The 23,383-nt window shown below is 45.3% G+C and overlaps 1 protein-coding gene across 3 annotated transcripts in view; it reads left to right on the top strand.

Annotated features, from left to right (window-relative positions):
- SKAP2 (src kinase associated phosphoprotein 2) overlaps positions 1-23,383 on the top strand; it is a 163,107-nt gene that overhangs the window by 95,602 nt on the left and 44,122 nt on the right. For all 3 annotated transcript variants that reach the window (XM_051963490.1, XM_051963491.1, XM_051963489.1), the window contains exons 7-9: positions 1,317-1,441; positions 2,303-2,366; positions 2,747-2,884. In XM_051963490.1, the coding sequence (XP_051819450.1) occupies positions 1,317-1,441; positions 2,303-2,366; positions 2,747-2,884 (327 nt within the window). The remainder of the gene's footprint in view (positions 1-1,316; positions 1,442-2,302; positions 2,367-2,746; positions 2,885-23,383) is intronic.

Genomic DNA, 23,383 nt, shown 5'->3' with positions numbered 1-23,383 from the left:
GTAGATAGATTTATTACTGTAAAATGTCGTTCCCTTCTCCCCTTCTGCCACATTGTTGGAGTAAAGGGAAGGAAAACGGGAGGTGCTATTCTTCTTACTTTGCCATTTCTCCCTAACCTCTTCCATCCCCTCAATGTCCCCAAGTGGCCAGCTGGAAATAGTTACTCAGTAGGATGTATTTGCATGAGCTCTGTGCCGCAGACTAATAAATGATATCACTTTGAGAAAATTCCTTTTTTAAAAATTGCATGTTCCCAGTAAAGTGGTGAATGTCTGTATTTCACTATTAAAGTTGTCAGCAGAGTTGTGTCTGTTATCTTAATGTTCCCACAAATATTCTCCTTGCATATTTATCATCAAGCTGGTCTTGCTTATAGTTTGGAAGGTGGATAAGCTGAGTTACTAAGAGCTTGTGGTTTGTTTAAACTTAAACACTGAATTTGTTAGAAGGCCTCCGGGGACTTGACAAATCCAGAGGCCTGGCCGACTTCCCCTGTTCCTCCTTATTTTTTAGTAGTGGACATCAGGTACTACCCACTGTCCCCTTGGAGACAAAAGGAAAGGTTTCTCATGATTTTGCATTCATTTACTGTGATGTTATTTTGATGTTGTAAAAACAGAGTGTTGTTTGAAATTTTCCTCTAGAGCGAATGGATCTTTAAAGAATGAAAGACAACTTTAGCTACTTCAGATTAAAACCCAGGAATTTCCAACTGATATTTTTAAAACAAAATTCTCCCTCTGATTTCATTTATAAAAATTGACCATTTAGGGAGTGAACTAAAGCTTTGGGGCCATAATGATCATTCACTCTAAAAGGTGAAGAGAGGAGGCAGTTTAGATCATTTTTCTGGGAGGAGAGAGAGAGAAAGAATGAAAAAATTCAGGAAGTTTCCAACTAGACAGGTTTTCCCAGTGGCTTCACTGAACCTGAAAGAGACACTGATTTATAGTGAGCTTGTCTAGCAAGTTCCAAGTTCCAGTTCTTGGCTTTCCCCAGATACAAGTGTCACATCACACAATTCTGACTAAGTAAGACCACCATCTGCAGACTTCTCTCTTGGGACTCCCTAAGATATCTTTGAAAAACAAACAAAAAAATCCCCACCCCAAATACTTTCCCAATTAAGAAATGAAACTGGTTCTCCAGCCCTCAACATGTAATCATTATATTTTTAAAAAGGCACAAGCAGAAAAAAAAAAATAAATTAATGTATATTTGAACTGGATATAAAAATCTGAATCAAAAAGAGTCTGTCGGGCATTACTAGTCAGTACTGTAAATGAAATTGTAACTTTGGTTTTATCTTCCACAGACAAACAACAGAAAGGTGAATTTGCTATAGATGGATACAATGTCAGAATGAATAATACCCTGAGGAAGGATGCAAAGAAGGATTGCTGTTTTGAAATCTCTGCTCCTGATAAACGCATCTATCAGGTTGGGCTTTTTATGTCGCCTTGAAATTAGGTAGATAAAAATGCACTGATTTCATTTATAGAGATATTAACATTTTAGTAAAACAGCTCTCTCAGACACGGTCATGAAAAAAGCAAAAGCACCAGTTTGCTCACACGGAACATTCACATCATAAGAAATTGATTTTAAAAAATCCAGAATCGCTTCAAATGGTATCTTTTTTGAATAAGAACAACCAGTATATTATCTATCTCGTCAATGTTAACATTTTTCTACTCTATTTTAATGGGCCTGTGTGAGTTTTTTTTAAAGAATTCTATAGTAGTAGGAATAGTTATCAAAAATCTCTGTGTTAATATAGATCATATTATTTAAGGGCACGGGAGGAAAATCCAAGGTAAAAGAACCTATCAGCTCTGCAATCCTCAGATCTATCAGTTAGACATCAATATGGTATGTAAGTTTAATAAGTTTTAAATATCTGAGATTGCAGTTGAAAGCCAGTTAATTAAGTTGTCAGCTAGTGTGTTGGTATCTGACAAGACCATTTTTAAGAAAACTGTACCCAGCAGTCTAAAGAAATTCATGGGTGTCTTCTAATTGTCAAGGGCAAATTTTGCTCATCACTCCTGGCTTTGACATTGATGAAGAGAAGCAGGTTTTTTCTGCACAGCTGCCAGCTGCTGATCAGAGTTTCAAATCCATCATCCGCTGCTTCAATTACGTAAATTTGTCAAAATTAACTGTACATTATAAGGAGCATCCTTGCAAGGAAAGTACCACTAGACATGAAAAGAATTACTAATGGTCCCACAAAGAAAGGACGAGAATTGGCTGTCACTTCCACTCCAGAGGTGACTCGCCCGTTGTTTTCTTCCTCAGTTCACAGCGGCCACTCCCCGAGATGCTGAGGAATGGGTCCACCAGCTGAAATTTGTATTACAAGGTAAGAACCATCGATTAAGCAGTTGAAGATATTCCTTAATACTCAACGAGTACATTCCTTAACGCTTAACAGTCACGGAGTGACTTTTGGTTTCCACGTGTGGATGTTTATATTAACACACAGGGACTTCTGTGAGAAGGAGCAAAGAATAATATGAATAGACCCTTTGCAATTTTTGTGGATGTGTTCATTTTCCATATTGTTTAACGTGGGGCTCATTTGTTTGCAGTTTTTGAAAGTGGATTATTTTGTCTGGGCACCAGGTAATAGAGCTGTGATACTTTATAAATAAGTTTCAGGACCAGAGCTATGTGGGGGGAAGTCATTTTTTTAAAAATTGCTTTCTTTAAAGACACACTTGGTGAAATTATGCTTTGCAGACCTGGAATCTGATGTCATTCCTGAGGATGACGATGAAAGAAGAGAATTATACGACGATGTCGATTCCGCGCCCACAACCACAAGCCCCCCAGCAAATGGCCAGCTGAACTATGACGAAATTTACGAAGTACTTCCAGGTATTTCTTGTATCATGTTGAGGCTCATCTGCATCTAAAATAATTTCCTAATTTGCACATCCTGCATCATTTCCCCGATGGCTTCTGGACAGTCTGGTGAGTTCTGAATAGTAAAAGGAAAAACTTTTAGAGCAACTGTCCTGAGACTGTGCCAGGCTTCAGGGGCGGTGGTGGGAGCCCTGAAACCCAGCAGATCCACAGACAGTCTCCTGAGATTTTAGGCTCATTAGCATGATGCTCTCTATGCTGGGTGATTTTTTTAATTAAAAATTGACTTGCTTTACAGTTTTTTCCTATCAATTCACCCATCATTTTTCCTTTATTCTTTGTGGAATTTGCATCAGCCCAGAAGTTCTGCCCACAATCCATATGTTGCAAGCTTCTGCCTAATGGATGGTCTTCTAGGCTGTTATTGTCTTGGAGAAACTATCACTGAACTCAATCAGGGCCCTCAGAGATTTCAAGAAAGTAGCCTGCTTACATTATTATTTATTTTAGATGGGATACAAGGCTTGCAACTTGTAGTATTGAATACCAGTAATGTAGACTGACCTGCTATACAGGTATCCAAGTCTGCTAAAACAGAAGCAGAGGCCCTGAGGGTAAATGTACAGTTGGTGGACTTTGGAAAGCTGCCTGAAATGTGCAGTGGGTGGAAAGGCAGCGTCACGGCACGGTATGCTAGCCTTACAAGCAATTATTGCAATTTTAGCACGGCAGTTTATATTCTAGTCTTTGGCTGTTTACAAGGAATATCGGTAATTAGAACTTAAATTTAAATTAAGTGAGAAAGAAACTTGCCTGTATCGTTTTATTTTATGCTGTTCTCTGAATTTCCCAGCCTTTTTTGAGATAGCCCAAGAAAATGGCATTTGATCACAGTCTCACTGGTCCAAAGCAGCCGTTCTGCCTGGATGTCATAGATGATCTATTTTCGGCTTCATTAGTAATCCAGCTTTTTAGTGTTAAAAATAAGTTTGAAAGAGCTCAGATGAGTGAATGTCGGGATGTACAGTGAGAGGCTGCTGGATTCGTAAATGTGCAGTTGCCACCACAAACACCACATCGCATCTGCCTTTGTAATGGCGAACAGTGTTTCTCTATGAGTTGTAGGTATAACTTACTTCCAACGGGAGAATTTCTATACTGTTAGATGCCTTTCAAACAATTTGTCATAATATGTATTAGAATGGCCTTGACCCTTTGGACCAGAGCTGCTTTTTGCTCCTGAATTTTTAAAACAATTTCTTTTCCTTATATGACGTGTTTTTAAGGGGTGCGTCCCAATGGTCGCCCGAGGTGGCCATCAGGCCTGGTGACCTTGGTTCTCATGAGCGACCCCTAGTCTGACATGGAATGCAAAGCTTCCTAAAAGCATTCCAAGAGCAAAGGCCTCAGGGAATCCATCCCAGGGAAGAGTTCGTGGGAAGTTAGTCCAAAGCCTTGGAAACTGCTGCTTTTTGCCCCTTCCTGTCCCCCCTGGCTGTGCCACATGATTGGTTCCTCCCTCCATCCCCCCACTTTGGTCTTTTCTGGGGGATCAGTCGCTTTACGGGCTGCCCCTGGTGCTCAGTGCTCCTAGCAAGGAAACTGTGACAGGCGGCTGGGGGGGATGTCTGGTCCTGCTTGCTTCCCAGCATCCCTGGCTTCTGCTCAGCTCAGTGAGATAGTAGAACTCGAGTGAGCAGTGACGAAGGTGCTTCTGAGTCCTGTCCCCCAAGTTCCTCCTCAGTGTCACAGGGTCAGCTTTTCTGTTTTGGTCAAAGGCCCCAAACCAGAAAGTTCACTTTTTGTTAAAAAAGAAGCCACTTCCTTTTCAGCCCAAGAGTCAGGCTCATCCCTTACTGTTCCACTATTGTATGAACATTTCAGTTCTCAGTTTTTCACATGACCATAGCTAGTGGCTTGTGCTTCATCTACCTTTCACAAAGGCTGTTTTCTCTTTCCACATGCCGAGCCTGCCTTCAGTCTGACAGAATTCAGTGCTCAGGATTTGCCATAACTGCCACTCATTCCCAGGGAGAATTTGTAGCTTCTGATGAGTGTGCACACTGTGAGCAAATCTCCTAGTTAAGCTTTTTTATTAAAGTTGGATTTGGATTAGACAGATTGACAAGAATTAAAAGAACCTTCTCCAACTGATGTGGCAGTCATGTTCTTTTGATCACTATCGTAAAATAAAAATCGAGCAGTGGGGGTTAAGTCTCAAGGGTTAAAAAGAGGAAAACAGCTTCAAAAGTGATCTGATGAAATATATTCCTAATTCTATGGAGATGTAAAGAGTTGCATTGAAATTGTTTTTTATTCAGAATAACTTTATTACAGAAGCTACATCTTACTCTTTAATTTTTTGTTTATGAATTATTAACAAACTTCATAAAAAAATAAGTGTAAATTTCTGAGATTTCTTTTCACTTGAGGAGGAGAGTGAAATAAATCCGCAGAATTGTTGGGAGGCTGGAGGTCATTGAAGGATCTGGCTTTTTCTCAAATGCCCCAAGGCCTAGGAGGCATTTTGATATCTCAGCAGAATGTGCTTCTTGTTATTCTTATTGCTTAATGAGGATGTGGCAATTGGCACGTCAAGTTTCCTCACAAATTGCGACATTGCTGTAACAAATCAACGTTTCTTTTTAAATTATGGTGGCTGACCTTCTGCTTTGACAAAAATTTGCAGTTGGGTGGGTCGTTGGGAAAATCTTGGCTTGGGCCTGGACTTTAGAATTTGAAGCTTACTACCATTTCATGAAAGGACAGCAGAGGTCTATTTGGGTAGAGGTTTGAGTCTCAAAGAAGGAATATTACTCCTGGAAAATTGCTGCAGAAATCAGGCTCAGCTTGACTCCTTCTTTCTCGCCTTCTTGCCAATTCTTTTTTTTTTTTTTAATGGCAGGAAGTTATGCCGAAAAATGGATTCTCCAGACAGAGACCAAATGGGTTCAGCTCAGTAACAAAAACTGCAACAACCCATTAGCCTTTAAAATCTGCAGCTTTCAGGGGAATTGAGTCTGAAATGTCTGCTGGTGAGAGGGATGCAGAAGAGCGGGATGAAGAGGGAGACCGAGGCCTCCGGTGTAAGAGGGCGAATCTGTTTTATTGTCATGACAGAGGCGCCATCCCGAGCCAAGGGGGCAGCTCGTCCCCTGCTCGTGCAGACTTCACACTTAGTTGGTGTAAACATCTGGATCTAAAATGACATGTAAGGGAACAGGCGTCTGCCAGGATTTTCCCGGTGTAGTCGCACATGGACGAAGGTTTCGGGCCGTTTACATTTAGAGGGAGCTTGAGGAGATCGGTGAGCACAGATGAAAAACTAATCGAGAGGCCGTTAGAAGTCCCAGAATGAGCGCTGGGCTTGTTGATGAAGGGCTGCACATGTCGCAGGTTAATGCGACAGTCTCCAAAGGCACCTGAGTGGCGGGAGTTGGCGCCATTCCAGGTCACGCCGGGGTCCAGGACACGCTGGCATCCCGGGGGGTTTATCCCACGGTGCCCTTCCGTGCTGTGCAGTTTAAGAAGTGCCCGTGGCTTCCACGAGGCCTCCGGGTGAGCATTTCAACATTAGGGCCCTTCAGAGTTGCCGGCATTTCCAGCTTGCTGTTGGAGTGCCAGCTGGTTAGTACGCTGAGCGGAGTAAGTTGCCTCATGAGGCGTTTCTGGCGGGACATAAAGTCCAGGATTACCGCCCGATCTTTCCTGCCCGTTCCCCAGTGATCCAGATTCCCGGGCAGCTTCTGACCCAGAATGTCGTGGAGCAGTTGTGCCGGCCAGGATGGCACATGCCTGCACAGACGTGCATGGACGCCCACGTGCTGGCCTGAACACTTACGTTTGCTGCAGGGAGATGTGCTTTTAAAGACACCTTTAAAAAGTTTGACCCCTTGTTAGAGCTAGAGTTAGAATACGGACCAGGAGATCTCTCAATCTTGTCTAATTCTGCCCAGGAAACCCGGAGAGAAGAGAGATCCCAGAGACCCCCATCTTGGGTCTTGCTGCTTGGTCACCTACGGATGTCACACCTGATCCTCCGGGTCCCCGAGTCCCCCGATTATTTGGGTTGTGAGCATTTCCGACCCAAGTCTAGCCCAGTGTTTGTTCATCATTTTAATTAGGCTATTACTGACTTTTCTGTTACAGTTAGACTCACAGGAAGTAGTTGTCAGTCCGTGGAGTTGGGTGGAATCTTAGGAGGGCCAGAATTGTGGAAAAAGTATTTATTAAATGCTCCCTGTGTACCACACACTGTGTTCATTCTAGAGATAAGAAAGCAAACAAGCCGGTCCCAGGGCTTGGGGATCTTAAATTCTGGAGGGGCAGGACAAATGTGGAGGGAAGGAGAACATCCAGAGTGGAGGGAGCATAACCCAGCGAGCGCTCTGGGCTCCAGGCTTGCCAGTCAGAGAGCCGACTTGCTGCTCCCTGCAGACAGAGGGCTGAGAGCGCTGCTGGTGAGGGCACCGAGGGGAAGGGGAGCGGGATGGGGGGGGCCTGCATGCTGGAATGGGAAGGTCAGATGCCCAGGGAGAAGTGGCTCCCTGAGGTCTCCTGCACATTCCTAGCCTCCCCTTCCCCAGGGTCTCCCCTTGCCTCTGCCCTGAGACACTGGTGGGCCTGCGGGCCTTTGGGTCTGCGGGCCTTTGGGTCTGCTGCTGTCTGGGTGCGGCTCAGCCCGTTTCTGCCTTCTAGAAGGCTTTCTTTTCTCAACCCGAACCTCTTCCCCCTCCCGGGCAAACCCCCTCCAGAACCTCGGTGCCAGGTAACAAATTCTCGCCAGCTCCCTCAGTCCAGAGCCCTCACTTCCTCTTCTGAACTCCTGGGTCTCTGTCCCGCTGCTCACTTGAGCCGGGCTGCCGTGGCTGTTAGCTTCCTCCTAACGTGGATGTGGCCTGGCTCTGTCCCTGGACGGCAAGCTCCCTGAGAGCAGAGACCTCCGGCGGCGAGCAAGCAAGCGCCATTCCCCGTGGGTTGGCCGACCGCTCCGTTGTAGGGATGGCGGTTTAGAAGTGCAGGAAACCTTGCCCCGCCGAAGGAGAGAGGCAGAAAACGTCCTCAGCCCTCTCGTCACGGCCTCCGCCTCCTAAAGGATTGGTCTCTTGTGACCATTTCTTGCTACCCCGGACCATCTGGTTTTTAATGTTTCCAGTGATGAGGTTTCCACAATTTCCTTTGGAAGGTTTTTTCCCTTCATAAAATAGGTTCTAGGGTTGAGGGGTTTTTGTGGGTGATATATTAAATCAAAGATCTCCCTTTCTCTCACTGCCATTTAGGCTCCCCCGACTACACTCATTTCCTCAGTGTTTACAACCTCCAGGGTTCTTATAACTAAGTTCCCTGCCATACATAATCAAGACTTAACTTTTGTGCTATTTTAGTAAAAAAGATGAAAGCCATTTGAGTTGGCTTTGGTGTGTGGCCTGACCACTAGTGGATCGTGGGTAAATCTCTTCTTTGTTTGCCGGTGTAGACTCAAGTCTTACAAGTCAGACCCCGGACATCAGTATTTTCTTCTCATATTTCTACTTTGTGAGTCTTTGCATCTTGTTTCCATTTCCTTCTTTTAAATATGCTTGTCTGCCAAAATAGTCTGCTTTATTTTATTTATCTTCTTCAATTATGTTCTATTTTATTCTTCAGCCCAGTTAAACATTTATTAATAATAGTAATAATAATGTTTATATAGCCCTTAATTATGTGCCAGGCACTATATATTAAATGCTTTTTATTATTATTATCAATTAGGTCCTCACAATACTCCTGGAAGGCCAATGGTCTTGTTATCATTCCCATTTTATAGATGAGGAATCTGAGAATGAGACTTGCCCAAGATCACTCAGTTAGTAAGAGTTGGAGGCTGCACAAACTCCTCCTGACTCAGGCCTAGGGTTTTGTGCACACGGCACCCGCCAGCTGCCTGGCCAAGGACTGGTGGCTGGTCGGCCCTTGATTTTAATATAATGTCTAGATGCCAAATTGTTTCTATTTCCTTTTATATTTGTCTAATGAGAATCCTAAATAAGACCCAAACTTGCCCCTTCTTCAGAGTTCCCCGGAATGATTTTGGACTGTCAGTAGAAGGGAACTAAAAGATTCAGTGTTGCGAGGTAAGATCCCCAGGATCGGCAAGATCCCCAGAGTCAGCAGGGTCTCCCGGATCAACAGGGTCAGCAAGGTCCCCCGGGGTCAGTCCAGTGGGACCCTGAGCTCTTTCTGGGGCTGTTGCTGTCCTGCTTCATCTGGCTTCCTCAGAGCCTCCCGGGGCGAGCGTGGAGATCCTTCTCACTGGAACTTCTTGGAGAGTGAAGGGTCAGTGCCTTGTTTGACTTTCTCCACCTTTGGTATCTCTGCCTGTCTCAGACACCCTCAGCTGATGTCACCTCAGAATTGTCACCTTCCGTGGCAATCTTCTCCACCGAGGCAGCAAGCATTGATTAAGTGCTTGCTGTGTGCCAAGCACTGTGCTGAGGACCACAAACCTCAAGTCAGTGCTTGCCCTCAAGGAGCTTTCATCTTAATGGGGTGTCGGCACAAGGAGCTTGCTCAGACAGCTTCCTCCCCAAGCTTTCTTTCTCTTGTCCTCCCCTCGTTGCTTCTCCTGATCATGCAGTACAGCTGATCAGCTTCTCCATCCTGCTCTGGGAGACAATAAAAGCCTCTACAGGCTGCTTTCAGGTTTGCTGTGTGAATTAGAGTGCTCCTTACCTCTGATCCCCCATAACAATCTCAGGAGGTAAGCACTGTGGTTATCCTCATGTTACAGAGGAGGAAATAGGGGAAGTGACTTGCCTATCATCCAGCCACTAAGTGTCTGAGGCAGGATTTGAACTCAGATGCTCCCACCCCAAGGCTAGTGCTTCACATTGTGCCTCCCATCAGCCTCTAGGTCTGTATTTCGGATTTGGGTGACTCGTGGCTGCCCCATTTCGCTGATCAGGGAAGAGATTATCTGTTTGCCGATGGAGGGGTTTCTCTTGGTCTCCTCATTATTTATAGCATACACTCAGTGTTCTGTGTTGGTGTTTGTTCTTTGATCTGCTCTCCAATTTTCAGCCTGTGATAAGTCGGCTCGGGACGGCCCCGTATACTCTCCAGTGAGTGTTTTTGAAAGAATCATTATCAAAAAACGTTGGACTCTGAGCGTCACGGAAGTCCGGGACCTTACTTTGAGCTGCTCTACAGCGTCCCTGATACATGTTCGGAGGAAGCCAGGGCTCTGCCTTCAGTGCTGGGGGACCCCGAGGCTTTTGGACCCGTTCTGTTTTCAGATAAGTCTAATTGTGAGAAAGTTGTTTCTTAAATTGAGCCCAAGCCTCTCCTCCGAGCCGGCCAGTGATGGATTTCAGTTTGGGCCTGTCATGCTCCAGGGAATAAGACTAATCTCTTTTTCACATGGCAGATTTTCAGGTATTGGAAAGCATCCATTGTGTTCCTTACTAAATCTTCCCTTTTGCAATCTCCACATCCCCAGGTACATTAGCCATAGCTCATGTGGTAAAATCTTGTGTCACTTCATCATCCTGGCTGTCTTCTTTGAGCTGTGTCCCAGTTTGTCATTGTCCCTCTGAAGATGTGGCGCCCCTCAGTGACCACGTCTCGGGGTGGTCTGCAGAGCAGAGAATGAATGGGATGCTGTGCTTCCTGTCCAAACTCTACATGGCAGCGGGCTTCCGTTTGATGGGTCCGCTCTGTGGTCCCCCATGCGTCCATCCATCCACCCATCATGGCGGTCGGCATCCCTGCAGAGCTTCCTTCTGCATTCACCTCCCAAGTCTGATGGAAGATCCCACAGGATCATGTTTGTGAAATTGTGGCCCCGACGCCACCTTCCCGTTCGTGGTCACCAGTACTGGTTCTCCTGAGCAGGACCTCCCGCATGTTCCTGAGGAGTCCACGTCTTCCCTCCTCCCTTGGCTTTTGCCCAGAGCTCCTCCTGCTTCCCCTCTGTCATTGTCACGTCCTCACATCGTCATTGCCATGTCCTCACATTGTCATTGCCATTGTCACGTCCTCACATACTTACGCCTGTTTTCTGGGCCCTTTTCCTGGGATAAGAGACATCTCCCAGGTCTCCAGGAGCAGCAGATTGGGGGGAAGGCCATCACAAAGCCCCTCCTTTGCAAGTGTCTGAAGAGTGAGAGGCCGGGAGGTCCCTGCCTCCGCTTGGTGCCTGGACCAGCAGGTACCAAGGGTGAGCCGCAGCCAGTAATCGGAAAGCCCTGAGCAAGTGCACCAGCCTCTGGGCTATAAGGCAAGGCCCTTGCAACCTCGTGGTAGCAGGCCCCACATGGAGAAGCCCCCGCGGCAGTCAGGAGACTCGCTCGCCCAGAGCTCCAGGATGGGCTGCCTGGTTGGAGAGGTGAGTCCTTGTATGACCCTTGCAGGCCTCTCCCCCCATGGCAGCGCCCACAAACGACCCTTGTCTCAGTTGGCATGAAGCAGGAGACCAGCCAGGGTGATCGAGGCCGGGCACCCCCGACCCTGCCTCCCGTGCTCTCTGCTGGGACAAGCAGTCAGCTGGCACTTGCATCACCTGCCTGACTTCCCATCGCCTCCTGCTGAGGGTCCCCAGGCCCTCCCACCCTTCCTGTTGCCGAGCCCCCTGGGGCTGCCTTCTGACCACCAACGAGCCTTTTCATTTACCTCGGCACCATGTCCTCCTCTGTATGGAATCCCCAGTTAGCCAGAGAGGAGTGAGCTCTCACGTCCGAGCACTCGTGTCCCAGCAGTCAGCAGGGTACCTGGCTCGGAGCCATTCATTCCCCTGCCAGGGAGACCGGCTGGCATTCAGTGTGTGCCCAGTTAGTCACCGCCTCCAGAAGAAAGGCAAGGAGCTTGATCTCCTGGCTTCTGGGTCCCAGAGTCCTTGGGGCAGAAGGGCTGGAGGTGGGTGTCTGGGTCATCGGGGACGGTAAGAAGCTTGAGGAGAAAGCCGCATTCAGTCTGGGTGAGGGCTGTTGGCGACGTCTACAAGACAAGGACCCCGACCGCCTTCTTGTGGGGCCTCCACGACGGGGGTTACGGCAAGAAGAAAAATGCGACATAGTGATCGCTGCTGCTCCCTAATGGCAAGAGGGTTCTTAGGGACAGGGGGCCTGGAGCTCCGAGAGCCAGGGAATGAGAATTGGGCATCTGGGGACGGAAGAGGAGTCCAGTCTGACCTCATTTTGTGGCGCCCGAGGAAATCATGGGACTTGCTCAAAGTCCTAGAGCCCTGAGCAGCAAGTTTTAAAGCCAGGATCTTGGACTCCAAGTACCTCCCCCTCTCCACCATGATGCTCTAGTGAAGGGAGGGAGAGAAAACCCAGAGCTGTCCTGATGTGAGCCCTGGACTTGGGGGAGCAGATTGCAAAAATGTAGGAAAAAAATAGGTATGATCCACTGAACCCAGGATTGTGTAGCAGAAGGTGACTCAAAATGGATCGGACACTTCTAAGTACAAAACTTGGAAATGACTCCAGCGAGGAAGAAGAGAACCCGTCAGAGGGCCTGATGTGGCTGTCCAGGGAACTCGGCAAACAACTCACATAGAAATTAAGTTTAAATGTAAGGAAGTTAGAAGAGAACGCAGGACCAAGACTGGAGGGACACCCACAATTAGTGGGTATGACCTAATGGAGATTCTGCAGAAGCCCCTGAGCAGAGATGGCCCCGTCACAGAACGCAGCCAGGAGATGAGCAGCAGCACAAACGGGGGCGATCTCGGCAGTGTAAAAACATGGCCCTGGTAAATGCCAGGAACAGACACAAGTTGGGGAAGTGGAGGTCCCCAGTCTGTACAGCTCTCTCTGCAGTTTGGTGAAAGGGAAGGAAAGACATAGGGCAAACCCTAGTGAGAATGGTACAGTCAGTCAAAGTTTGGGCTTATCAGGTTTTGCTTTGTTTTGTTGTTAAGGAAAGTTATCTTTGTATATGAGAGAGATAAAGAGGAGGAGGGGAGAAGAAAGGGGAGAGAGAGGAGACAGAGACAGAGAAAACACACACACACACACACACACACACACACACAACAGAGACAGAGAGAGAAAGCAAAGACAAAGACAGAGAGAACAGAGACAGAGAAAACACACACACACACACACACACACCCCCACACCAGAGACAGAGAGAGAAAACAAAGACAGAACAGAGACAGAGAAAACAGAGATAGAGACAGAGAGAACAGAGACAGACACACACAGAGACAGAAAGAATGAGAATAAGGATGATGGGGAAGGCAGTCTGCTGGAGAAGATAGGATTGAATGGGACCAGGGGTGAATGTAGAGGGTTTGCTTTGGCAAAGAAAGGGCACCTCTTCATGTGAGACAGGAGTTAAGGAAGAGACCATGGGAAGGTGTTTGAGTGATATGAGATGAAGAATAGGGGAGAAGAGGGATCGCTCAGTGAAGGGACTCAATTTTTTCTATAGAGTATGTGGAAAGATCCTTAACAGAGAAGGTCTTGAGACGGTACCATGAAGAACCAGGGGGTCTCAAGGAGGATTAAAAAGTCTCTGAATAGATACTGGTGATGGGGATAGCAGACCCATTGGGAAGCTGTAAAAGAGTCTCTTTGCTGCAGTGAGGACCCTCGAATCCCTTCACAACATGGCAGTGGCTCCCATGAGCACAGCTGGATGATGTTTACACCCCTCCATTTGGCAGCATAGAAATAGGAACGGGGAACGCAGATGGTGGTGGGGATCTAGGGCTGGTGAGGAGTGACAGGATGAGAGGACAAGGGCTTTGAGACGTAGCAGGGGGGATAGGAGCGCTGGTGGAGGGGCCATTGCTAAGGAAAGGACTTTTCAGTTCAGTTCAGATGGACAAATTGGAAGTTATAGTGAACAAAAGAACAGATTGAGGGATCATATGGCAGGGAAAGAGGGAATGATGAAAGGCTGTGATCAAACAAAGGAATTTTGGATTCCATTAATGCAGAAATGGAACATTTATTAAGGGGAGGAAGCCCATCCCTGGAAATAACCGAGGTGAAGTGGAAAAGGTCATGGGAATCTGAGTAGTGGGATATTTGAAGAAGCGTCTATGTATACCAAAATTCCCTACATAAGGGGGGAAATTAGGATGGAGAGGGAGACTGTGAGCTGGGCATTGCATTCATTAGAATGTCCTGCAGATGGGAGGGAGAAAATCAGCAGGTAACAGCCATTGGGTCCAGCATTGGGTGATAAACCCATGGAGTTTAAGGCTTAAAGGAAGAGAGACTGTCACATGATAGTGGTAAAGGGGAAGTCTGGAAATGGACCAGGGAACAAAAAGCATTCTGACGTTCCCACCCACTATACCCTGTGAACTGGGGGATGGGATGAGAGGAAATGAGCCAGGACCAGAAAAGGTGTCCAGGAAAACGGCGTCATCGGGAAGGAGCCTCGTCTGAGTGTCAGAAGATGAAAGGAGTGAGAAATGAAAAGGTTTAGGATAAAAGGAGGTTTGTTCTATAGTGGAACAGGGTGGCCAAGTTTGGAATACGACGGCCGGAGAGTTGAGAGATGGACGTGAGGGAAAAGGCGCTGGGGATAGAGAATAATGCTCATGCCCCCGCCACTGGAGGTTGGAGCGGGATAGATTCCTTCAGGTGGGATGGTTGTGAGGGCCAAATTTCACTTCAGGAAGACATGGGTCCTTGTTGTGGCTCTAGTGACCCTAGGCAGGCAGTCACTAAACCATGGTAACCAAGCCTCCATTCATGCTTGCATTAACTCCCTAGTTGTCAGGAGACTCCCACAAACTCTGCAAACTTGAAAGGGCTGTACCAGTGTCAGTGTGTCAGTGCTTATTAGGAGTCCAATTCTACATATCAGACCGCAATTTATTTTTATACACTAGAGAATTGAATCCTTTTTGGTTTAATTGCCCATTTCCCCATAAAATGTCAATTAAAATGAATGTGAGTTTTTTTATATTGCCATTCCAACATGAATCAAATAGCAAACCAATGCAGGAACTCTTTTGGTTTCTTTATTTGAGCTTCTCTCTAGTGCAGCTTGTTTGGAAATATTGGGAAATTATTCTTAATCAGTACAGAAAAATCTAATGATTGCATAATCATAAGACTATATATATGTATCTGGTGCCAAAATGTAGTAGGTTTTATAAGGGGAGCAAGAGGAGGTCATTGGTAGAAAACAGAACTCAACACATAACCCAGCAGAATGATATGTCAGCAAAAGAAAGGATACGTATCTATTCAAGTCGAGGTTTCCTTATGATTTCCTGTGTATTAACAAAAAGTGAATATTTTTTAGAATAGTAAAATGTAAATGGATTCCTTAAGTGACACACCATTCACAGTTCTGGGGAAAATACAAGAAAAGCCCACAAAAATAGATCTTGAGGAAATGTGATAGTTAGATTACATATGAAAATATAGACATTTCATTGTTGAGTGTTGTGAAATCAAAATAAGTGATAAAATTTGGCTACATTTTATAAGCTTTTTCTTGAGCTTTTCTTTATCCTCATTCAAGAGTCAAAGAATAAAAGGGGAAATGGAATATATTTTCTCCTCTCGTTGTTTGAGAGATGAGTTCTTTTTAAAAATGATATTTTTATGTAAACTATCTCAGGCCCAAACCATTATACAAAAAAAAAATGTTTCTTTTTAAAATAATATCTAATTTTGGCATCCATTTAGTAATGTGCCCAGAACATCGGAGCCCCATGTGCAACCCACAGAACACTGTCAGTGTTTGAAGACAAAAGTGACTATGGAGGTTGATTTAGGTTGCTTGCTTTTCTTGAGAAAATTCCCAACCCCTGATGTCCAGGCTCTTTTCTAAGAAAGAAAATTCAGGAAAGACTTTTGTGTGGGTCACTCTTCCCAGATGGTGGCAAATCAGGGTGAAGGAAATTCTAGAAAAGCCATGTTTCCATAGTTCCAAACTATGATCATGAATTCTCCGAATGGGGAGCAAACCAAAAGCAGCCAATGTTCTAAAAGTTTCATCTGGAATTTTGAGGAGCAGTCAGAAGGGGATGTGGGAACTTGCCTTTGGTGAGTTAGCACATGCAAATGGACTTATAGCCAGTGCTAGCTCTGTGAGGGGAGGGGTCTCTGACAACGTTGAGGAGAGACTTTGGTTGTAATTGTGTCAGAGAGACTCTGAGGCGTTACCTCTCACTCCCTCCCAGAGCTGGGGTGAAAGGATTTAAAGCACGATATAAATTTGGGGGAGCCCTTGTTGCTAGCTAGTCAAACACCATTACAAAGAATTACAGACTGGTCTGCAATTACCCACAACCCAAAAGTCAGGAGCAAAATCAAACATGGTTCCTTGGGACCCTGCCCATGTAAAAGTCACATGTTATAATGAAAGACTTTGCCATTGCTTCTCTACTGAAGAGGAAGTGAATGAGGGTGGGCTGCTTTGGAACTCCTGCTTCATGTTGCCCATTAAATGCTCTCCAACTAACTGCCTTTAGCCTTCTTCCCACCTGAAACATCTTGTCCACCTAAAAAAAAAAAAAACTCAGAAAAAGCAAGGTCCCATACACAGCAACTCAAGTATCTGATTGTGTGCACATGTGTGTGTGCATTGCATGTACATGCATTGTGTACTGTGTGTGGGGGTGTGCATGCATATGTACTTTGTGTGCGCATTGCATATGTGCGCATTGATTGTGTATGTGTATGCACTGCGAGTGCATTGTGCATTGCATTGCATGTGCACACACACATGTTGGTCACACAAATCCAATATGGGGGCTTCCTGTCATTCACAGAGCGCGTCTCCTCATTGGTCCCATGCCGCAGCCTGCACACGCTGACCGCAGCCGAGCAGGTGAAGGCCGAGATGCAGTCAAGCTCAGTGGGTTTAGGAGCGTGAGTTTCCTTTTTCCATTGGCTCTATCTAGGGGGAGCCCTTGCTGAGGCAGCTGGTGATGAGAACTCATCTCCATCACGGACATTTTGTGAGTCAGTAAGTACTGTTGGACCCGTCCATTTTTATTCATCGTGGCTTTAAAGAAAGCTTCTGCGTGCTCTTACGGATCCAGCCCTCCCAGGTGACCGCCTTCTGAGAGGGAAGCTCGATGCTCTCCCGCTGCAGTCTTTCGGTGGAGTCACTCCCAGCCATATCCCGTTCCACCTTCTGAAATGAAACAAACAGCCAGAGTCCGGGCTGTCGTTTATTCACATTCAACGTGGGGTGAGTCATGTCTGTAAAGTAAAAAATGTGCTTGCAAAGGCTGACGGGGGAGAGAGCCAGAGACCGTCCCCGAGAACTCAAGCTCTCGGGGTTCCCTAGTTGTGAGAGCTAACAAAGACCTCTGTGGGGGAGACCCGGCCCTCGGGGTGAATCACTGGCCCCCTGGTGCTGAGAATCTGAGGGCCCGAGAGGACCACAGTCTCCCCAACCTCTCTCCAGCAGCCTGGGATGGCAGGCCGGCCGTGGGCTGGCGTTTTAGTCTGGCCAGAGAAGCAAACGCCCAAGACTCTTCTTCACCTCTTGATTCAAGATCTTTAAAGCTGTGCCTTAGCTCTAAGTCTGGGACTCCTACTGCTTTCCCAGGAAGCATGAATAAAAATGCAGACGCTTGACATTTAGGGTTTTGTGGCCCCCAAACCATCAACTGAATTCACCCCAAATGAAAGAAGTAAATGGAAGGTAGCTAGAAATGAAAAGCACTTTGGAGGGTTCGTGATTGTCTGCTTGGCCTCTGATGACTGGCAAACAATAATCAGTAGAGACTGAGAGGGAGGGAGATTGATCTGCAAATGTTGTGTGCTTAGTTACTAGTTAATTTTGTTTTTATCATGTTCGAATGATTTCTTTTGCCTCTAGTAAGTTCTTTCAGATTTTGCTAGTGCTTTCTTCCTCGTGTGCTGAAATGAGTTCCATGACTACATATCTGGTTCCAGAAATACAGAGGCAGGATAGACCCGCTTTAATTCCAAATCAGCAGCTCCTACTGTGCGCTTGCCATTGAGCTAGGTGCATTTTAATGACCAATGTCAGTGTCATGGACATTGAGCTTCAACAACACATTCATATTTCCATTTCTAGACGTGGATCTGTTGGCCAGAACTTTGCAAAGATGTAATAAGTTATGGGAGAAACGCTCTCCAAGATCGGTTGCTTATTATTAGAATTAGGCAGCTCTGTGTTAGAAAAGAAGGCTAAAAGAATAATGGGGACACAGCCGTCCTGCTCTGTGTGACCGAGGATATATTACACAGAGCTATCGTGCCCTTCTCGTGGAAAAAGATTGTTCATATCAGACCATGTAAATTTCATTTATTTTTCTAAAAAGCAAACATCCGTTCCACTCCCACAAAGCCTTTCGGTTGAAGAATTGCTTCTGGGATTGATGGACAAATTCTCGCCTTCCTCCTCGTTGACCTTCGATCCATTTTAATCCTTTTGACTTGTACACAGCCTCTGTGACGTGAACATGATGTGACAGAAGTTGTTTGTTCTTGAGAGACTCTCATCACAGAAGAGCTCGTCATCTCCCCAGACAACAAACATCACCCAGAGTAATTCCGCTTGTATCGCTGCATTTTCACCACTGACTACGTTTTTGACAGTTCTCTTCATGTTAAATATGAGCTGTGTTTCTTTTATGCTTGAATGTGTTCCAGCAGAATCCTTAAAAGATGTTCATGGATTGCGTTAGTATGGATTGGACCCCAGCCCCTGACCATTCCCTAGTGGGGAGGGAGGGAGGGAAAGAGACAGAGAAAAAGAGAGACAGACAGAGACAGACAAACGGAGACACAGACAGAGACTGACTTATTGGATTAAATACTTACGTGTGTATCTGGGCCTTGTGCAGTAGCTGGAATGGCCATCTCTGATGGGTCTCAAGGCCAGGCTGTTAGCCTTCGTACTTTACTCTAGGTTGAGCAATCATAGTGACTTCTTTTTGAGACAGTCCCATAATGCTGTTGCACAGCATCATTTTTATAGGAGGCGACTAGAGGATTGAGCCCTGCTGGGGATGCTCCTGAAAACCAAGGCTCAGAAGGCAGGAATGAGGGAGTGTGGGATGTGAGGGAGGGAACCAGGGCTTCTAGAGCTCATTTTCTAGCACGTTTCTAGAACATGATAAAGCGTGTTCATCCTTTGTACTTCGGAGCTTGGTTACAAGACTTCAGTCTTGGTTGGAACTTTCCTATAATTGTAGTAACATCTGCTCTCAAGAAGTCTCGGCAGGTTTTATTGAGAATTTGGGTTTGTGGGTATTTTGTGAGGGTGCTGGGGGAGGGCATTTTTCTTTTAATCCTTTTATTCATGAAAAGACTCAGAGGGTCTGTCCTGCTTCTGAGATTGGGCTTTTTGGAAGAAGGGATTGGTCCCTGTGTGTCATCAGTGCAATGAGATCATCGCGTTGGTTGTTTATATATCGTTGAAGCCAGTGTGGGCTGCTGGGAAGCATCTGGGAGCCACACTTTTCCTGGGGAAACAAGCCCAGCGCCGTATTTTGTTTCCTCTCTTTCCTCCTTGTGGGCACCTGACCAGAAAATAATTTTTACAAAGAAGAAAATAGAATACATTTGAATACTCACAGATTCTATCAAAGATGGCTTAATTCTTAACTGCTTTCTAAAAAACTTTAGTGGGTATGTGTAAGCCATATAATCAAACTACTCTGTTACAATGAGGTATATTTTCTTTCAGCTAGCTTTTAAATAGTTAACATTTTTCTCTTACCTCAACTACCCAGGAAAGTTTGCATCTGATTTCAACACACTCTACTCTTTAAATAAATGCACACCCATAAGTTAAGACCATGAAACAGCTTATTATCTGTTGATTGTCCCTTTAATTGGTAGAGAATGTCATTAAATTTGCATGTTTGATTGCTTTATTTAATTATGTGGAGAGGAGCTCTTAAATAGCATTTGAAATATCCTTAAGCACAATATAACATTTATTTTTAATCAAAAATAATGTAGAAATTTATAACATATAAACTTGTTTCTTTGCTATTTTCCCTTCAATTGAATATCTGAACAATAAGGTTTAATGGTGAAGGGACAGAAAGTGCTTTCACGTATAGATAAATGGCTTTTAGTTTTTGGAGTCTGTACCTACTTCTAGAGTCATGGGTTGCAAAGGTTAGCAGGGAGCCCTTTTTCCAAGAGGGATGAATTTATAGTTTGTTGCCATGGGAGTCTGTTGGGTGAAACTTTATAAAAGTCTTCTTTACCTAGTATGTACATTATCAACAAAAAACAAACAAAAATACACTCTGGCCGTCTTTCCTAAGAAGAGATTTTTTTCCTTTACTTTTGTTAGTCACATTTCTAGAATCTAGGTAGAAGACGCTTACTTCCTTATCCCTGTAGAAGAGCTAAAGCTGAGGGAATTTTTTTAAGCCTTCAGAATCTGGTCTTTATATGCTTGCAGCATCCAAAAATTATTTGGATATACCAGAGAAAATACCTACCATTCCCCAAGATTCCCCTCTCTAGAATGTACTTTAAAAAAACAATTTATTTTTTAAAAATTTATTTTTTATTATTATTATTTTTTAAAAAATTTTTAAATAAAAAAACCTAGAAGGCCCATTTTTTTTTTCCTGAGTCAGAACATCTTAAATTCAGTTTAGTAAAGATGTATTAAATACCTATTATGTGCCAGGCACTGTGCTGGGAATACAATACAAATAAGAAAAAGATGGTTCCTGCTCCCAAGGAGCTTACAGTCTAATGGGGGAAGACAATACCTCCCCAGGGAGGAGGTAGGGTTACTATGGTTCTATGGAATCCAATCCAAGACAAACTGTTTATTGGGGAAGAACGGAGAGTTGGCTAGGCAGCTCGCATGTGTACACAGGTGCAGAGTAAAAAAAACTTCGCCCGCTGGAGTTGGGCTTGACAAATGGATAAAAGGCAGGGGGAATCCAGTACCTAAATCAGATGCATCTCTAGTTCTCTTCCAAGTAATAACTTTTGTTTCACATTTTAATACCTTCGGTTTGCTGGATCTCTCATGTGTGACAGCCGTCCGATTTAGTGTTCACATGTAGATAGCGAGACCCTTTATTAAGCGCTCACGAGAAGTATGGTTCCTACCTTCAAAGAGCTTACAGTCTAATGGGAGAGAGGAGAGACAGCACATTAAAGGGAGCTGGAGGAATGACGAGGGATGGGAGAGAGGAGAAAGATCGGTGCCCCAGATGTACTGGGGAGAGGGTAGTAAAACTCATCTCCCAGAACCCCTGGCAGTCCGGGGGAGCCCAGGCAGGGCCTGAGGTGAGGAGGCGGCAAAGACCTAGTGAATCTTCCACAAAACTGGACCAGATCCAAACAGTTTTCCCTTGTGTTCGCTTCAGGACTTGGCCTTGTTACATTTTTCCAGCACATCCGAGCTGTGGCAGAGGGTGTTGGGGAATGATTTTTGCATCTGTGCGTTGCCTTCCAACTAAAACAGAAACTGGAGCAGAGAGGCCGAGTCTTTCACCTTCGCTGGCCAATACAAACAGGGCTTTTGTTTTACAAAGTGCTTATCATTTTTCAGCTTAACTTTCGAGAATCACAGACTTAGCAAAGTTATTTTGTTATCCAAGAATCTTTTTTTTTTTTTTTTTAACATATATCCAAGAGACATTTTGGCTTTGGGGGACCTGTTTGTTTCTGAGTTGAATATCATGGCAGCAAGGAGACATTTTGACATTAATGAATGAACAGAACCCAAAATACTGATGTTCAAATACTCTGTGATGTCATACCTGTGATGTGGGCGTTCCCTGCCACCATGCAGACACCAGGTGCCACCCATACCTGTCTGTTTTGTGCTGCTCTTGTCCATAAATTTGCTCGGTAAAGTGTGGTCTGCTTAGTGTGATGGGCACCTCCCTCGCTTTTCTTGAACTATGAGGTTCCCAGTAAGGCATGCAGACTGGGCTGTACCGTAGGTCTTGCCCCATGACCCACCCACCCGCTTTCCCCTGGATCCATTTCCTTGCTCATCTTTCCCCTCTTTTTTCATAGTTGCTCATTTGTAATTTGCTCTTCATTACATGCTCACACTCACCATGGGTTTCTCTACTGTCTCTTGGATTATCCTCCTTAGTTCTGAGGAGACCACAGTATTCTACAACTCACACAGCCCTTGGGTAATTTTGATATTAAAATGATAGTCCTTTGTTTCAGAGAGAAGCTTGGGGTTCCCAAGCTTCTTTATTTCCCAGAGCCAGTCCAGCTCATACTCTTCCTCATGGCTACATTCTAGCTCAGTCCACTGTGCACTTGTGATATCTGCTCAAGATCTATATATTGATTGTCCTGCTCTATAGTTATAGAAATTAATGAAGATTCAGTAGGATTTTAAAAGGATGGTGAATTTTTGATTGGTGGGATTTTTTAAAAATCCATTCACTAAAGTATCCATAGGGTCTGTGGTGCTGTTGATCTGGAGCTTTTGTTTGTTTATTTGGTTAGTTGGTCTTTAATGACCACAAGTCATGAAGCCCAGTTAGGGTGCTTCATTGTGATGTGGAATGGTCCCCAAAGTCTCAGTTCCTCTATCAGCAAAGCAGTTAGACTCTGCAGGAAAGACTGCAGAGGTTGGAAGGAGCCTCGGTGGCCATCTGGTCTAGCCCATTATCCCCAAACAGTTGCCTCTGAGCAGTCACTGACTTCTGCTTGAAGACCAGGAGGAAGAAAGGCAGCTCCCTCCCCATTGGGCCATCTTCTGACTATCAGGAAGGTTTTCCTGCCCCCAGATGTTGCTCTGTTCTCATGTGGCCCAGCGCCAAGCTATCTGTTGGTCCTTTGAATGAGGGAGGTCCCAGGGTAACTATGGTCATTGAGGAGGAATGGTGGTGACTGGGCTTGTCGGACACGTGCCGCTTCCTCTTCCTCCCCCAGCATCTCCTGCTGCTCCTGCCTCTGGGCAGCTGTGGGTTGGCGGCTCCTTCTTCACAGGAGAGGATGGGGGTCACTCTCTAAGCCTGTGGGCCTAGCAGCACGTTTTCTATGTATCTCCAGGATCAGTATGCGGAGGCTGAAATCTTTTGTGAAAAAAAATTAATAGATGCTCAGTTGTGTTTAATAGAGTGTTAAGTTTGTCTTCCAAAGTAACCCAACTGGTCAAGTCGGCAAGAAATACAGTCACTTCAAGAGCAGAGTAAATAAACCAAATCCTCCTCGTTTGGCCACAGCCTCCATCTCTTAAACAAATGGGTCCGTCCTCCAGCACTCACTGTGTGCCTCTGAGGGGCAAGTTCTGCGCTCTGAGGATCCAGAAGCAAAACTCTCATGGTGCTTCCTTCAGTCATGTAGGCGGTAGAGAAGGACTTTTCTGCATGTGTGTCTGCCCACTTAGCTCATATACCCGTTCCATAATGAAGATGATGCTGATGAGAATCAACATTTATATACCGCCTACTATGTGCCAGATGTGGAGATAAGGACTTTACAAATATTATCTCATTCAGTCTTCACAACAGGGAAGTGCTATTATCTCCCCATTTTACAGATGAGGAAACTGAGACAAATCAAGGTTAAGTGACTTGCTCACAGTTACACATCTAGTAAGTGTCTGAATCTGGAT

This window comes from Antechinus flavipes, chromosome 5, assembly GCF_016432865.1.
Source record: "Antechinus flavipes isolate AdamAnt ecotype Samford, QLD, Australia chromosome 5, AdamAnt_v2, whole genome shotgun sequence".
Classification (NCBI taxonomy): domain Eukaryota; kingdom Metazoa; phylum Chordata; class Mammalia; order Dasyuromorphia; family Dasyuridae; genus Antechinus; species Antechinus flavipes.
Note: the sequence above shows the minus strand (reverse complement) of the source record. Positions and strands in the feature narration are given on the sequence as shown.